The following is an 18,568-nucleotide window of genomic DNA, read 5'->3' as shown; positions in this document are numbered from 1 at the left end:
GGCAGGAAAATTGCTTGAACCCAGGAGGCAGAGGTTGCAGTGAGCCGAGATTGTGCCATTGCACTCCAGCCTGGGTGACAAGAGCGAATCTCTGTCTCAGGAAAGAAAGGAAAGAAAGGAAAGAAAGGAAGGAAGGAAGGAAGGAAGGAAGGAAGAAGGAAGGAAGGAAGGAAGGAAGGAAGGAAGGAAGGAAGGAAGAAGGAAGGAAGGAAGGAAGGAAGGAAGGAAGGAAGGAAGGAAGGAAGGAAGGAAGGAAGGAAGGAAGGAAGGAAAAAGAAGGAAAGAAAGAAGGAAAAGAAGGAAAGGAAGGAAGGAAGGAAGAAAGAAAGAAAGAGAGAGAGAAGGAGAGAGAGAAAGAAAGAAAGAAAGAAAGAAAGAGAAAAAAAGAAAGAGAAAGAAAGAGAAAGAAAGAAAGAAAAGAATGAGTTCATGTCCTTTGCACATGGATGAAGCTAGAAACCATCATTCTCAGCAAACTAATACAGGAACAAAAAACCAAGCACCGGATGTTCTCATTCATAAGTGGGAGTTGAACAATGAGAACACATGTACACAGGGAGGGGAACACCATACACCAGGGCCTGTCAGGGGTCGGGGGCAAGGGGAGGGAGAGCATCAGGACAAATTCCTAATGCATCGGGCCTTAAAACCTAGATGACAGGTTGATGGGTACAGCAAACCACCATGGCACATGTGTATCTAACAAACCTGCATGTTCTGCACATGTATCCCAGAACTTAAAGTAAAATAAAATAATATTTTTAAAATGATTTAAAATTAAAAACTGCAAGTGAAAAGATGAGTAGACGTGATTATATACATATTTTAAACCATTTCAAAACAAAATTTAGACTAAAAGAAAAGCAACAAAATGGAAACTATACTATGTGCAAATGAAAACTGCACAATGCACAAAGTTTAATATACAATACAATAAGATAGTACATCCCTTGAAGCCAGGAGTTCAAAAACAACCTAGGCAAAAAGGCAAGATCCCATTTCTACAATAAAAATTGAAAAATTAACAGGCTGTGGCAGCACAACCTTGTAGTCTTAGCTACTTGTGAGGAAGAGGTGGGAGGATCGCATGAGCCTAGGAGGTTGAGGCTGCAGTGAGCCATGACTGCGTCACTGCACCCTAGACAGGGTGATAGCGTGAGACTCCTTCTCTATAAATAAGTAAACAAAAGATACTGCAAGAAACTGTATGAATAGTTTTCTGTGCTCAAAGTACAAAGGATATGAAGAAGAGATGCAAGGTGGTAGGCAATGCTTTAGAAATTGATAATGCAACTAGTATTTAGGAAATGCAAACGAAACAATTTTAAATTGTCATTTATGCCTATTAAATGACCCACACCATTAGGTTGTAGGCAAGGGTTTTTCATTTACTGATGGCACTGAAAATTGATTCATTATTTTTAAAGAGCTGTCTGATATATTTCAAGCAATTTTCTGTTCTGAAAATGTATTTCAAATAATAGTAATAATTTCAAAAACGACATCTAAAATCATTCTTACCTTGCTTGAGAATTTTGGTGATCTATATTTAACAAGGCTGTGAAATCCTCTATGGCTGCAAACCAGTTTTCATTTTCATAATAAAACAGCCCACGTTTCAATAATGCATCTGTTCTTTTGGGATCATAAAAAATACACTACAGGGACAGGGGGAGGTACATAAACATCATAAAATGAAAAAAAACGAAGTATATAATCACGTAAGTGATCTAAAACTATGTTTTTAACTTCAGGTTAATAAAAAGCAAACCATCTGAAGATGTCAGAATATTCAGAGTGGTAGCTAAAGAACATATCTTTAGGAGATTTTTTCCATCATCAAATTCTAGAGAGGGAATATTTTTTAGGAGGAAAAAAAACAGCATATACAGGAAGCCCAGGCTTCTGCTGAAACTTTTGCTGATAAAAATTCATAAGTGAATTGTTCAACTAGAATGGAGTTCATTGGATCTATCTCAGCATTTTATCCTAATTAAAGACGTAACATATTAGACTACATCAAGGCTGATTCAATCACATAAAATATAGATTAATCTAGCCATTAAAATAGGGAAGAGAATTGAACTGGTACTGGCATGGCTCATTCATTTTACATTGACATACAAAGTAATAGAGGGAACAGACTAAATCATATATCAGTTATAAAGCTCTTCACCTATTGTTAGTAGAAAAGAATTGAAGCACAAAGGTGGTGACCAAATATCTTTCAAATTAAAAAAAAAAATCCTAAAGATTTCAAAATTTGTTTGACCTCAGTGTGCTGCATTACTCTATTTCTGAACTATTGGTGCAGGATAGGGGAAACAAAGAGAATAGATAATCTAACAATTTCAGCATCTTCAAAAGAGCTTTTTGGTCATTTCTAGACCAGAAGTTAACAAAACATGTAATATTCTCCTCAAGCAGAAAAATGTCAAGTGGATGTCATGGATTCATAAATAGGGCAGTTGGGAACATGGAAAGTTAAATTATTTAAATAATTGCTTCTAAATTCTAAATTGCAGTAAGGAATAAGAATTTGGAGTTTAAAGTCAGGAGATCAGAGTTAGAACTGTACTGCAATAAGGGGAATATTTTGCCTTGACTACGGTTCAGTTAAAAGTTCATTTCCTGGTCCAGCACCGTGGCTCATGCCTGTAATCCCACCACTTTGGTAGGCCAAGGCGGGCAGATCACAAGGTCAGGAAATCGAGACCATCCTGGCTAACACAGTGCCTGTAGTCCCAGCTGCTTGGGAGGCTAAGGCAGGAGAATGGCGTGAACCCGGGAGGCGGAACTTGCAGTGAGCCAAGATCACGCCACTGCACTCCAGCCTGGGTGACAGAGTGAGACTCTGTCTCAAAAAAAAAAAAAAAAAGGTTCATTTCCTCAATTCTCTGACATCTCCTAAACATAAGTTACTCTCCCACCATCCTTATTTCCTTCATAGTACTTACCATAATTTGTAACAATGCCTTAATATCATAATTTGTAATACTGCCTTAGTAAATAAATACTTGCAAGTGAACAAATGAATGAATGAATGTATGAACAAACCAGTAAGCACAGCTTCTTTGAGAGCAGATAGGTTCCCTGCAGAAAAGAATCAGTTATTCAAGAGTTAAAAAGTAGAAAATACTTTTCTTTAATGTTTAAAGGTAAGAAGCAATTTTCAAAGGCTTCTTTAACCACTGTAGCATGGCTCCAGAGGAGGCAGCTGGAAAAGCTGGGCCCCTCTACATGTTATCTCAAGGCCTCCACGTCCAATTCTGATGTAAATTCATTCATTCACAATTTAAAAAATAACAATTAACACAGTGTTAATATAAATTCCAGTAATGAAAACTCTAGCTCCTAACCTATAACAAATCAATTTTGATTATATAATATATATGAAAAGACCTTCAAAAATTTGCTGTACTATTTGCATGAGGATATCGCAATCTAAACTATATAAATGGTAGAATTATATGTGATAAGACTTACTTTAGAAAAGTCATCAATGGCCAGTACTTTGTTTGCTATTTCATACATCTCACCCCTCCTGAAATAGATGTCAGCATCTGTGGGCCTGCATTTAATTGCCTGGGTATAATTTAGAATTGCCATAGTTACGTCTTTTTTTCCCCTGTAAATTTCTGCCTTTGACAAATATGCCTCTAAAGAAAATTAAAAAGATAAAATTTGGAGTTATAATCCTTTCATTCACTATGAAAATTTTAAAAGATTAATCCCTCTCCCTCCAAAAAATGTAGTCAAAATAATTTTTCTCTATTACATTTTCTTAACTATTAGTTTATCTTATTTTATTCTATTTTATTTTTTTAGGCAGGCTCTCCTGTCACCAAGGCTGGAGTGCAGTGGCACAATCATGGCTCACTGCAGCCTCGACCTCCAGGGCTCAAGCAATCCTCCCACATCAGCCTCCTAAATAGACGGAACTACAGATGCATGCCACCACACCCAGCTAATTTTTGTATATTTTTTTTATAGACACAGGGGCTCACCATGTTGTCCAGGCTGGTCTCAAACTGCTGGGCTCATGTCATCCGCCCACCTCAGCCTCCCAAAGTGCTGGGATTACAGGCGTGAGTCACTGTGCCTTAACCCATTTCATTTAATTTTTATTTTGACAATGCCAAATTTGTTCTCAAAGGCTGGATAAATGCTCATTTGTGGTTAAAAGTACTTTCAATTTGAAGTAACAAAAATTACTCTTTACCTTTCCATATGTCTAAAATGTTTTTTCATAATCCTTTAATCATCATAGTAAAAAGTTAGGCTGTGATGACACAAAACTTAATGGACTTTTAGCAGCGATCAACACAGGTCAAAAATCATTTATTAAGCTCATGTTTTTATTTTATGGGTATGTTGTAGGTGCTGGGGATACAAAGGTGAATATCACATTTTCACATTCCTAGAAAGTTCCATGGGTGCTTCAAGTTGATTGGAGGATAGCACATAAGAGCAAAGGTATAGATTTCATACAACCAAGTAAGCCTAAGCATACAATAACTAACTCAGAGAGATGTGATCAAATCACACAAATCAAAGAGAGATTTGTAAATTACTTCTATAACTAACTATTTTAAATTCATATTCTTTCGTTGTGAGATGAGCAGTAAGGAACCAATTTACTGCAATATATATCAAAGACAGTAAACTTTCAAACCATGATAAGTATTTTAAAAAGACTATAGGATTGTATGAGCCCTGGATTTACAATAACAAGAGTAAAAAAATTTAATTGAGGAAAGTCATTTTCAGGACATATATCTACTGATTTATGTATTCTTACAGTACCAATAAATGACAAAGTTGAGGTCAAAATGTAGGTAATATAACTGTCTCTACAGACAACCCACCTGTATTATTTTTATTATATTTATGTATATAATTCAAGTCATCCAAAGCTTCATTGATTTTGTCTTGGAAAAGATAAATTAAATGTCGTTGCCAATAGGCATTGAGAAACAATGGTTCCAAGAGCATTACCTAGAAAATATATGTAAAAATTCAGTTAAAGTTGATTTGTTAAAGGAGGATATCCTATCAAATAAATGTTTCAAACACGATTGATCCCAGTGGCTTTGTATGTATGTAATGTAAAATAAAACCTCCCAATCTGACAACTAAAAATCATGTTTTTAATATTATTTGAAAATGCAAATAATTATACTGTTATAATAATTCTACATGCTATACTATAAACATCCATTGTTCAAAATTTCAGCAAAAATTACTATACAATTAAAAGCAAGTGTAAATGGTGAATATTACTATTTTGGTTAAATAAAACTTACTCTCTGTAGATCATTCATGGCACTCTGCAACTTTCCCAGTTTTCTATAAATAGCTCCACGCCTACAATATGCAAATGCAGGATATTTTGTCTTATCGTTTATTTCTTCAGTCAAAATCTTCACTTCAGATTCATAATGTTTAATGACCTCTTGTGGAAGATCGGACTCCACATCATCACTTAATTTTAGTTTTGGTGGTTCTTTCACTCTTTCAGGTGGGTCTTTAGGAACTGATATTTTATCATCTTTCTCTTTTACAGGCGTGCTCGCATCTTTGTCCGCAATGAGCCTATCAAAAGCCCATGTCCGAGGATCAATATTTTCTGGAATTCCTCCCTTAGTTTGGAAGAATTTTTCAAAATTTAAATACAAAGGTAAACTGGGACACCGTATTTGACGTTCATATAATGGAACTTTGAACAAATATTTCTTCTGTTCTGGAAGTATTCCATGAGATGTTGATCTAGTTTTTAAAAGAGTGATTTTTTTAATTACAGAAATACAATCATCTTTCTAATCAGTAAATCAACTCAGTCACACATAAAACTACTATTTCTGTTATCAAAACAAAATTACATGCTAATTTTATGCGCAAGTTCTCCTTTTCATTTAACAAAACGGTAACACTGTATGAAGAATCTCAAGTTTATGAAAGCAAAAGACTGTTTTTAAAGATGTAGCCTCCTTAGAGTACTAAAAAAATGAGGTCAACGTGCCTTTCAAGTTTAATTTACACCCTCTACCATACCTAACCCACCAGAGGAATTACAATTGAGAATTAAGGAAGTAAACATAATGTGAGAAAAAAAAAATGCCATGCAAGAGGTTAAAGAGGACATGAACTTGAGGTAGCGGGAAGAAGGCAGGAGTTGACTACACCTCAGACTATCAACTGAATATCCCAGTTTTACCCTTCTCTAGTAGGCTATCAAATTAAATAATACCTAATATGCTTTCAAATGCTACAAGTCTAGGATTAGCCTTCTCAAATTCTCCCTTTGCAATATAGTCTTCATTGAGTAACATGTGCCATAGGGCTGGTACTGTACTAGCCATAGGAAATAAGAATAAACTCAGTATATTGAAATAAAATAATTTACCCTATCATTTCATATTTACTGAGTATGTACTATGAGAAATACCTAGTGCTGAACACTAGGAGAACAAAAGTAAGAAAAGTCAGTTTCCTTCCCTTTCCTTACTTGTATAAATTCTCTATTCCTTTCCACATTCTAGTGCAAGCCACCATCATCTATTCTTCTTAGAGTAGAATAATTTATTAACTCCCTGCTTCTACTTTTGCCCTTTGTCTAATTCATTCTCTGCATGGCAGCCAGGCATAGTTTTTGTTTTTTGTTTTACAAATGTACATAAGATCATATCACTCCTCCAAGAGCTTCCCCAGTATGCAAATCAAGCTCTTCACCATGGTCCATAAGACCCCACGTGATCAGGTACCAGCATAAATATTCGACACCACTACTCTCCCCCTCATTCCCTAACTTCCAGCCTTGAGCAAGCCTCAAGGCCATTGCCCTTGTCAGCCCTTCTGACTGGTTGGCTCCTTCTCAATTCATATTTCTGACCAAATGTCACTTTAGAAAGGTCTTCTGTGCCAGATAAGTTTTGTTTGTACCTCCATATTCATCTCTACCCTTCTCCATCTTGCTCCCTGTCCCAGGAAACTGATCTGCACAGACTATAGCCTTAGGATCCCTTGGTCTCTGTCTTCTCATAAACTTTATCCAATTAGGAACCCCAACAGAGGGAAGGAGGAGAGTGAAGTCAAGGTGTTTATTCCTCTGGCTTCCTGATGAAGGGTCTCCTCAAACTCCCTAGGATTCTTGAACAAAGATCACTACTGCTTTCGAGAAAACCATTTCTATACAACTCTTTTCTTTCAGCTTCTAGTCATCACTCCCTCTTTTTGTCCTCTCAAATTTCGGAGTAGAAAATGGGTTTACATTTTTAATCCCAGGATACTGCATTATCATTTTTGGTTTCCTTGTACTTTGATATTTTTGTAAATTTCTCCTTTATCATAACTTCCCAATATTATCCTAAGCTGAGTGGTGTTTATGATTGGGATCTTCACTGACAAAGTAATTAGTACCAGAGATGGACTCAGGAAACACACACACACATAAAGCATTCTAGGATAACTTCCTTGCCAGGCTGAAATAGGACATAGGTAATCCATGGCATGTGGTGGTATAAAAATTTGTCAAATATCACCAATGTTAGCAGGGACTGATGTTCAGGTGGAAGACAAGGCATTGGGAGATCAAGGAGCTTTAAGTCATTAAGACAACAATAATTATTATAAAAATTGTGTGTTCAATAGCAAAGACTTGGAATCAACCCAAATGTCCATCAGTGACAGACTGGATTAAGAAAATGTGGTACATATACACCATGGAATACTATGCAGCCATAAAAAAGGATGAGTTTGTGTCCTTTGTAGGGACATGGATGCAACTGGAAACCATCATTCTCAGCAAACTATCGCAAGAACAGAAAACCAAACACCGCATGTTCTCACTCATAGGTGGGAATTGAACAATGAGATCACTTGGACATGGGAAGGGGAACATCACACACCAGGGCCTATTGTGGGGAGTGGGGAGGGATGGCATTGGGAGTTATACCTGATGTAAATGACAAGTTGATGAGTGCTGACGAGTTGATGGGCGCAGCACACCAACATGGCACATGTATACATATGTAACAAACCTGCACATTGTGCACATGTACCCTAGAACTTAAAGTATAAAAAAAAAATAAATAAAAAATAAAATAAAATAAAAAATTGTGTGTTCAGTTGACTACTTCTTTCAGACTAAAGAGTAGTTGCAGTACCTATTAAGTACCCTCTAAACTTTGTGAACCAAGTTAATGAAGCTAGTAGGCAAGAAGCAGAAAACTGAAATATGGGATGTTAACATGCAAGGAGCTATGAATGAGAGTGAGAATTTTAAATCTCCAGTTCCCACTTATCTTCCCTTTACTGAGGAAACTGGCTGAGGAATTGTCAGATCCCCTACCTGAGACTGTCAGTCCTCTCCTGCATAAGTTTCTTTCAATGATTACACTGTGACATTGCCTCATATGCTGTAAGGCACCTACCTCAAGCATGTCCTGAAATCACTCAGCTGTGACTCTCAAACCCTCTCATGGAGCCACAGCCATTACAGTCCCTCAGTCTCCTACATACCTCCTCCATGGAGGTGACCTTGGGTTGGTGGCTGCTGGCCTCACCACACACAGCCTTAGCTAGAACACCTGGGAATACTCTAAGTGAAGGGTTCTCAAACTTCAGCAAGCATCAGAATTACCCAAAGACTTGTTAAAAATACAGATTTTGAGGCTCCACCCTTAGGGTCTCTCATTCGGTAGACCTAGGGTGGAGTTCTAGAACTTGCACCTCTAACAGGTTCCCAGGTAACAATTATGCATGGATTACACTATAAGAGCCATTGCTATAGAGGAATGAGTTCTAAGGTTCAAGAAACAGGAATTTGTCTGCAATATGGAATGTGCTTAGTCAAGTCCTAACCCTTGGAAAGACCAGAGAATGCATAAGTGAGGGGGCAATACCCTTGAAAAGCCTTGTGGATGCTGACCTCAGAGCTGGAAAAGAATGACAGTGGGGGAACGGGAGCAAAGAAATTTGTTTCACTGACTCCAGTGGGAATAATAGAACCCTGGAGTGGTAAAATCCCGTTTACCACTACAGATATGGTAGATACAATGACCACAATAAGCAACCAAGTCAGAATAGTAATAACAGGATTTTAACTCTCAAGGACCTGTGGCAATAACTAAATGTCTAAATGTCCTTAGAGATGAGATAAATGGGCAGCTTGCTTGGGTGTTCTTTGCTTACATAGGGGAAAAACTTATAGGTCTTCCGGTACAAATCTAACCAGCTATAGTGGGGGTTCACAATCTTTTACCCAGCTCTCAGACCCCAGCCAGTTCATAGTCCAAAACCTCTCTTAACAGGAAGGTCGGGAAAAGTATCACTGAGGAAGAATCCTTCAATGTGGCTTCGGTATACACAGTGAATTTTCCCTGAAATCTTCTAAAGGTATGAGAAAGGGGAAACTCAAACCTTCCAGGGGTAATTAGATACTGGCTCTGACCTTATGCTAATCCACAGATACCCACTACAAATCCCACTGATGTTTATCAATCAAATTAAAGAATTACAAAAGTCAAGTGATAGAATCTTGGTCTGAGACCACTTAACAGTGGATCTAGTGAGACATGGACCCATTTTTTGATAATTTCCCTAGTCCCAGAATGTATAGTGGGAGTAAATACATGTAACAACTGAATAAACGGTAGACTGAGGAAGATAATGGTAGTAAGGGCCAAGTGGAAATCGCCCTCATCCCATCTCACACCACTATCCACCAAGATAGCAAACAAAAAGCAATACCAGATTCTGGGGAAATTACACATTAGTGTCACCATCAGACTTGAAGGATATAGGTGGCAATTCCCACCACATCTCCAGTTTACTTTCCTGTTTCACCAGTGCAAAACCAACATCGCTTGTAGGAAGTGACTATAAATTATCACAAATTTAATCAGGTGGTGATAACAATTACAGCTTTAGTTCCAGATGTGGCATATTTACTGAAGCAATGAACACACCTTCTGGCACCTGGTTTGCAGCTGTTGACCTGACATGCTTTCTTTTCCACTCCCCTAGTTTAGGAGAATCTGATGAAGTTACATTTAGATGTCAGGGACAACTCTCTCCATATATATACACATATATATACACATACCTTTATATATGTGTATGTGTATGTACATATATATGTGTATGTGTATATATATGTGTGTGTGTGTGTGTGTGTGTATATATATATCCCATATCCAACCCACAAGCAAATCCTGTTGTCCCTATTTCTAAAATCTATCTAAAATCTAACCACTTTCCACTACTTTGGTTGCTATCATCCCAAACCAAGAAACTATTTCTCACCTCGATTATTTCAATAGCTTTCTAACTGGTCTCCCTGTTTCACTACAATCTATTTTTCACAAGTAACCAGAGTGAACCTTCTGGAACATAAACTAGATCCTATCAACTCACTGCTCCCAAATCCCAATGTTTCCTTTTCTATTAAGAATCCAAAGTCTTTGCCATAACCTATAAACATCACTACCCCATTCTCAAGTCCAGTGATTTCTTGGCACTCTTAAGAATAATTTCAAATTTACTCTGGCCTATAAGGCACCATGTGGTATTATCTCTGACCACTTCCTCAACCTCGCTTCTTTCCACCCTGCACTCACTCTGTTCTAGCCACACTGACTTCTATGTTGTCCCTCAAAAGCAACAAGCATGTCTCCAACTCAAGGCCTTTGCACTCATTATGACCACTTCAGATATTCAAATACTTCATTCCCTTATTCCATTCAGTTCTACGCTCAAATATCACTATCTTATAGAGGCTTCTGACCACTCTGTCTAAAATAGTAACCTTTGTTACCCTGCTTTATTTTCTTCATTACATTTGTCACTTCCTAATGTTATTTGTTTACCTCTCCACTCTCTCTCCCACTAGAATATAAGCTCTATGAGGACAGGGAGTTTGCCAATCTTGTTCCTTGCCCTGTGCTCCTTGTCTAAAACAGTATCTGCTATGTAGTACTATTGAGTAGTGCTCAATAAATGTATATTGCAGAAATGAATGGCTGAACTTATTCATTCATCAAATTGTTGCTGAATTCTTACTATGTGCCATGATTTAACAACAGAAATTGCATTTAACTATAGTCCCTCCAACTCTTCACTTTAAGCTGATAAACTTTGCCTTCGTTGAAAATATAGGAGCTATCTGCCTTGAACACTTACTTCATTTTCTTAAACAAAATATACATTCCCAGGGAAGGAAGATGCTTTATTCATATAATGTACAACACTTCTTCCCTGGGAGTTCAGTTGTATCACTTGTGTTCTATGTCCCATCCACGTTTGCCTACTCAGAGGCTTTGCTCTTTCAATATCCTGACTTTTCTGTATCATCTAAAATTGTGATCAGTACTCTGAAATTTTACTAGGCAGAAAAACTGCAGAAAGGATACTAAAGAGGCAAGAATGAGGAGGAAATTCCAGATAAAAGAGAGTTGAAAGAGGGCGTCCTCTAAATCTAAGTTTGAAGCTATACATATCCCAGACTAACTCCTGAACCACCCACCAATCACTTCTCATTATTCCAGAAATAATCACTTTCATAGTTTGATGTATATAATTTCAAGGTTTCTATATAGATATATAAGCACTATTATACACACATACGTGCATATACATACAGCTTTGTTAAAATATATTCCCACATAAACATCCAAAAATATGTTAATTGTGACTTATTTCTCAATGGTAGCATTGCTGTATTTTCTAAGTTTTTACAATAAGCGTGTATTATTTTTACTATCAAATATTAATAAAATAAGTACAATGTTTTTAAGGAAACAAGATCTTGTTATATAACTTTCTAGAAGGATGTAAAAAGGAAAGGAAATGCAGACAATGGATGAACTTTCATGAGGAAGAATTATAGTCCCAGATCACTAAAATTAAATAATACAAAGAAAAGGAACATGATAAAAGAGGGGACTGGCTGTTTACATCTACCCCAAAAGGTAAATATTTCTTCCTGTACTGCAAGTTTAAATCATGTTTTCATAGCCATGAATATGGTTCATGGTTTTTCATTTGGAGGAACAAGAGTAAATTAATCTGCTAGCTATCACACCAGTCTGAGAAAGTCAAGCCTTTGGGTTGGAATATGTGTACATACAGTTAATCTGAGATGAGATGTAAGACAATTAAAGGAAACAGAAATTTTGAACAGTTTAAACGTTTTGCTCAAAATATTATTGGTATAAAAATAAGGATATTTTGACTACCCAAATCAAGGGATATTTGAGCTGGACATTACTTCAGAAACCATGTGGACAGGGTATTCATCTTCTAGATGGGGAAACAAATATTCAAGGAAATTAAGTAGCTCGGTCTAGTCACTGAGGATCTAGTAAATGGAGGTTGGGATATGGATGTATACAAATTCCTGATCCAGAGTTCTTGCTCCTAGAACATCACTGCTGCCAGCTCTTAGAGAAGCAGAGTGGTAAATGAAAGTCAAAATAGTCTTGATGGCCAGGTGCCGTGGTTCATGCCTGTAATCTCAGCACTTTGGGAGCCCAAGGCGGGTGGATTGCTTGAGACCAGAAGCTCAAGACCAGCCTGGGCAACATGGCGAAACCCTGTCTCTACCAAAAAATACAAAAAGTAGCCACACGTGGTGGCACCCACCTGTAGGCCCAGCTACTTGAGATGATGAAGTGGGAGAATCCCTTGAGCCCGGGAGGCAGTGGTTGCAGTGAGCCAAGATCACACCATTGATCTCCAGTCTGGGCAACAGAAGTGAAAACATGTCTCAAAAAAACCCAAAAAAACAAAAAACAAAAAGTGGAAGAGTAAAACAATTAAGGAAAATATAACAACTCTTGCTTGGGGGAAAATAAATTCTGCTACTCTCAGGAATGCAGCAGCACAAGATGGGCCAAGAAAACCAGGTCTGAGACCACAGGTTCACTTGCAGGAGCAGGTCAAGTGAGTCAAGACTAAGGACAATTATTCTAGAAAGGGGCACAAGAAGATGCATTCAGAGGGATAGGAACGCCATTGGCAAACAGGCTGGTAGCCTGGATCTCAGATGAAGAATGTTACTCAGTCCCAGAAGACAGAACGTTGGCAGAGATCAAGAGGCTAGCAATTCACAAAAGCCCACATAGGAAGTAAGGCAGTGGGTACAAGGGAGTGAAGGCAGCCAAGATTCATTGATAGGAAGAGCTCACTGTGGGTCAGCCAGCTACTGAGGAAGGTCTCCTCTACTCCCTCGGGTTGCTCTGTCAACACTCAGCTCAGAGACCAAAGCAGAGGGAAATTTCTAGAGAAACAATGAAGCTGCAAAGTTATTGCAAACTCTGGCAACCTGCCATGACCTAGCTGAGCAGGGAAGCAACAGGGCTAAGGAGATAAAAGGAAATGCATGAATCTGGGTGAGGTGGCTCCAGTGGCCTTCGGCAGGAGTGACTTTCCACAGTCATAATTTGACTTGATGTATAAGAACACATGCAGTCTGCTTCCCACCATTAAGAGAAGCCAGCCAAGAATGGGTGTGATTAAATAACCTTCATGGTTGAACACAAAATGGTAAGACGCAAATCTGTGAATTACCAAATTAAGATTAGTGAGAAAAGGCCAGGCACGGTGGCTCATGCCTGTAAGCCCAGCACTTTGGGAGGCTAAGGCGGGTGGATCACCCGAGGTCAGGAGTTCGAGATCAGCCTGGTCAACATGGCAAAACCCTGTCTCTACTAAAAATATGAAAAATTAGCCAGGCGTCATGGTACATGCCTGTAATTCCAGCTACTTGGGAGGCTAAGGCATGAGAATCACTTGAACCTGGGAGGCAGAGGTTGCAGTGAGCTGAGGTGCCACTGCACTCCAGCCTGAGCAATAGAGAGAGACTCTGTCTCAAAAAAAAAAAAAAAAAAAAAAAAAGTGGGAAAAAAGTCTCAAACTATAGGAACAAAATTACTTTTCAAGTTGCTCCATAGTTGTTAGTTTTGAACTAACAATTTGTGTCTACATTTATATGTGGTAAATTAGTTTGAAATAAGATTTTTTAAAAAAAGGTAAGAAAGCTGTACTAACATATTGTCTTAAACAAATATTCCCACAGTTTGTTTTACTGCCTCCACCAAGAGGTTCATCCTATGGTTCCTGTTACACCCATTGGCAGCACATACAAATTTCAAAGTCAGTTATTAGAAGGCAAAGAAATCTTTTTAAATGGTAAAACTTTATATTCAGAATGATACAAGGTCAGTAAGAAGACCACACCCCACAGAAGCAGCATTTGATCAGTTTATATCCTTTTTTTAGATAGAAGTCATTTAGGTTGTGGCCAAAATGGTGCTGTGTGTATTACCCTTTCTAGGATGGTGAAGATTCATAATACTTTAAAAATCAGTAAATGTATCTAAAATGTATAAGCAAACTTCTGGTTCTGATCTAAAACATTTATCAACTTAGAAAACCTACTTGAAGTCTTCTACAGATGAACTAACAAAAAAAAATGTCCAGATACTATATTTGTTGCAGGTGAAAGTTAAGCATAAGTAGTATACAAAGAACACGAGACTTGAATGGCATTCTCTACTATGGTGGGCCTCTGTTCCACTCTATCACTCACACTTATGAAGTACTATGCCCCAGTCTTCTCAAGCACAATAAGTCACCATTTCAAGAGATAATTAACTCTTTTGCAGACAGCAAGTCTTTATAACTATAAAGTGAACAATTTCTTTTTAATTCTCTTATCATCAGTAAAGTCTTTACTTTTCAAAAGGATACAAGTTTAATAAATTCTGTGATGTCCTGGGATATCTAAAAAGAAACCTCAGAGCTTTCAGGAAACTATTCTGCACAATACTTTTGTTATAAGAAAGTTATGTCCTGAACACTTAATAATGAACACATTTGGAATTTCAGTGGTTATTATTTCAGGTCCCTACATGATTTTAAATATACTGGCTACTATTACTTCCAAGTAAGGAAAAAAATATTTCTGTGTTGATTCCTAAATAAGAGCTTACAATATTTTAAAAAACTTTTAACATTTTTTTTGAGACGGAGTCTCTCACTCTGTTGCCCAGGCTGGAGTGCAGTGGCGTGATCCCGGCTCACTGCAAGCTCCGCCTCCCGGGTTCACGTCATTCTCCTGCCTCAGCCTCCCAAATAGCTGGGACTACAGGTGCCCACCACCATGCCTGGCTAATTTTTTTGTATTTTTAGTAGAGATGGGGTTTCACCGTGTTAGCCAGGATGGTCTCAATCTCCTGACCTCGTGATCTGCCCATCTTGGCCTCCCAAAGTGGTGGGATTACAGGCTTGAGCCACCACACCCAGCCTTTTTTTTTGGTGGGGAGGGGGATGGAGTCTCACTCTGTCACCCAGGCTGGAGTGCAGTGGTATGATCACAGCTCACTGCAACCTCTGCCTCCCAGGTTCAGGCAATTCTCCTGCCTGAGCCTCCCAAGTAGCTGGGACTACAGGCGCGCACCACTATACCCAGCTCATTTTTTGTATTTTTAGTAGAAACGGGGTTTCACCGTGTTAGCCAGGATGGTCTCGATCTCCTGACCTCGTGATCTGTCCGCCTCAGCCTCCCAAAGTGCTGGGATTACAAGTGTGAGTCACTGCACCGGGCCCAAAATTATCTAGATTTATAAATCAATTCAATAATTTAAAATTTAAAAATACTTAAATATCTATTTTGAATGGGTAGAATTTGTGTGGAGCAGGAGTTGTTTTTTGTTACTAAATCACTTCAAATAACTTGTTTGGGTTTTTTACTTTCTGGAAGATTTCAGTTAGCTATCAAATTGATTTAGTCTTACCTCATGTCCTTAAATCAATCCCCTATTTAAATTATCATTTGAATCATTCACATACTTATACTATGAAATATCCATATATTTTTAAATGAGGGTTTGTCTTTCTTTTTTTTTTTTTTAAGACAGAGTTTCACTCTGTCATCCATGCTGGAGTGCAGTGGCCTGATCTCGGCTCACTGCAACCTCCGCCTCCTGGGTTCAACCTCTTCTCAGCCTCCTGAGTAGCTTGGACTACAGGCACACACCACCATGCCCAGCTAATTTTTGTGTTTTTAGTAGAGAGGGGTTTCACCGTGTTGGCCAGGCTGGTCTTGAACTCCTGACTTCAGATGATCCACCCGCCTTGGCCTCCCAAAGTGCTGGGATTACAGGCGTGAGCCACCTCACCCAGCCAGAGGTTTGTCTTTCAAAAAGTGAAGGGTTCATATTTTCAGTGCAGAATAAAATAATAACTTCATGAGGTGAGATTATAAAATTGAGGTCAAAACCACAATATATTTCTTAAACTATAAAAAGAAATCACTTAAACAAGACCTTTCAAGGGATTTTGGAGGCTTGGATAACTCTTGATACACAAATATAAGTTTTTGTTGTTTCAATCTTTTCTTCCATTTCATCTTCTTTTTCTTGGGATAAACAATGTAACTAATGCCAGCTTTTTTAGATGCTTCAATGAGAGTCAAAGAGAGATTTCTCAAACTGTGTTTTTCGCACATGTTATCCAAGATGTCATCTATATTTTTTTTCACAGGGATGGGTTCCTCAGTTTTATTTTGCTTAGTGAGCTGGAGCTGACGTTTCAATTCCTTTGTTTTCTGAAACATAACCTCTTTTATACTGCTTTGCATATCATTCTTGATTTCCAAAGGAGCTATGATATCCTCCTTCCTCAAGTCTACAGCAGATTTTACTTGCTTAGTAAGCAAGCAAAGAGGTAGAAAAAGTGTAAAATCAATTTAGTTGCTATGCATTCAAAATTAATTAATTCTGTTACAATTACTATTAATGTGGTTTGGTCACTTAATTTAAAAGTTTAAAAATCAGTATTTTTAAAATTATTCAAGTCAGCTGATAAAGTTAATAGTGGGCTAGTTCAAGCAAAGTACAATAATTTGGTTGGTCATAGGATGTTTAATTAAGTATATGTAAACAACACTATAAATTAGATAGCATTATGATTTTCTATATTTTAATCGAAAGAGAATGCTCTCTAGATATTCAAATAAATTACATGTTGTACTTTTATATTTAATGCAAAAAAACTAGTAGAATGGGCAAAAGCTGTTAAAATGCCTTATTCCATAAAAATCAATTTGGGTTTTCTTTCAAAAGCGCTTTAACAGCACTGAATTTCTACACAGTACCATTCAAATATTCTCCACAATAACTTTCAATTCTATATTTATAATAGGAAGTAATAAAATCACAACCTATTACAGTATTTATTTTATCTAATCATTAGAGAATCCACTTAATTTTTAATAATAGTATTATTTAATATATTAATAATTATAATTTTAATAATTATGCATTAATACCTGAAACTCTAATACTCATTACTTACAAAAGATAAACTACTTTAAATCCTTTGATATAGCATTTCCTGCCTATTGAGCCATCATCAATAAATTAAATGCATTTCATTTGCTAATAAATAATTTGTTACAGAGATGTATTTCTGTATAGTGAATTTTGGCCCAAATTTCAAACATAATAATTTCATACTAGCCAGTTACATACTTTAAGATATATACTAAAGTACAATAGAGATATTGACCATCTGCAACTTACTGTACTCCCCCATCTCAAGAAACTATATAAAACTCAATATGTAATTAGACTAGAGAATATAATATAGAAGTATATGCTTTAAAAAAAAAACCAGAAGGTGATTATTATTCCTAGGAATACACATGTTTCTTCTAGAGAGTAAAAACTATAAAATTATAATACCCTTAGTTGTGTAGGTTGTGCACCAAACCATTTTTGGATATTTTCAAATGATGCAGATTTTCTTGATAAGAAACACTGTGAAATAATCAAATGAAAAATATACATTAGCCACAAATACTATTTGGTAAGCTAAAATATATAACCCTTGGCTAATAACTGTTTAGGTAAATTAATGAAATTCAGAAATACTAATTAAAATACAGATACTGAGTTTGAAGTCACTGACTTTATACAGAGGAAGAGAACTTAAAATCTATCAATTAATGTAGAAGAGTGTATAATAATAAAAACTATCTTGTTTTTTTAAAATTCAACTTGATATAACAAACACCAAGTACCTGCTATGTACAAGGTAGGACAGTGCAAAGCTACCCAGCTGGTGTAGGTGGCACTGGTATGTGTGAATGTATGACAGATACGCTAAGCCATGAATCCCCTTCACCCTGGGGCTGCTTTAGTGGGAGCCCCTGGACAGTCTCCTCTAATCATGAGCAATCTCAACCTTATAGTTTAGGAAACCACGCAAGTGTTACCACTTACTATAACAACACCCAGACTGGTGTTATTATATTAAGAGTTGGAAAGCTCTACTAAACTAGAGTGCAAAATACAAAGAAAATGGCACGTTCCATATCCTTAAGCATAATAATGATGCAAACAGTAATAAAGAAATATCTAGGCCAGATCCAGTGGCTTACACCTGCAATCCCAACAGTTTGGGAGGCTGAGGCAGGAGGATCACTTAAGCCTAGGAATTTTGAGACCAGTCTGGGCAACATAGTGAGACCCCATTTCTAAAAAAATAAAAAAAATAAAAAAAA

The 18,568-nt window shown here is 37.2% G+C and overlaps 1 protein-coding gene across 1 annotated transcript in view; it reads right to left on the bottom strand.

Annotated features, from left to right (window-relative positions):
* Nucleotides 1–18,568, bottom strand: part of TTC6 (tetratricopeptide repeat domain 6) — a 226,017-nt gene that overhangs the window by 62,624 nt on the left and 144,825 nt on the right. The window contains exons 11-16 of the mRNA XM_025392893.1: nucleotides 17,748–17,822; nucleotides 16,329–16,708; nucleotides 5,307–5,769; nucleotides 4,869–4,998; nucleotides 3,487–3,659; nucleotides 1,522–1,658 (exon numbers count right to left, since the gene is read on the bottom strand). Coding sequence (XP_025248678.1) covers nucleotides 1,522–1,658; nucleotides 3,487–3,659; nucleotides 4,869–4,998; nucleotides 5,307–5,769; nucleotides 16,329–16,708; nucleotides 17,748–17,822 — 1,358 coding nt within the window. The remainder of the gene's footprint in view (nucleotides 1–1,521; nucleotides 1,659–3,486; nucleotides 3,660–4,868; nucleotides 4,999–5,306; nucleotides 5,770–16,328; nucleotides 16,709–17,747; nucleotides 17,823–18,568) is intronic.

This window comes from Theropithecus gelada, chromosome 7b (genome assembly GCF_003255815.1).
Source record: "Theropithecus gelada isolate Dixy chromosome 7b, Tgel_1.0, whole genome shotgun sequence".
NCBI classification, from domain to species: Eukaryota; Metazoa; Chordata; class Mammalia; order Primates; family Cercopithecidae; genus Theropithecus; species Theropithecus gelada.
Note: the sequence above shows the minus strand (reverse complement) of the source record. Positions and strands in the feature narration are given on the sequence as shown.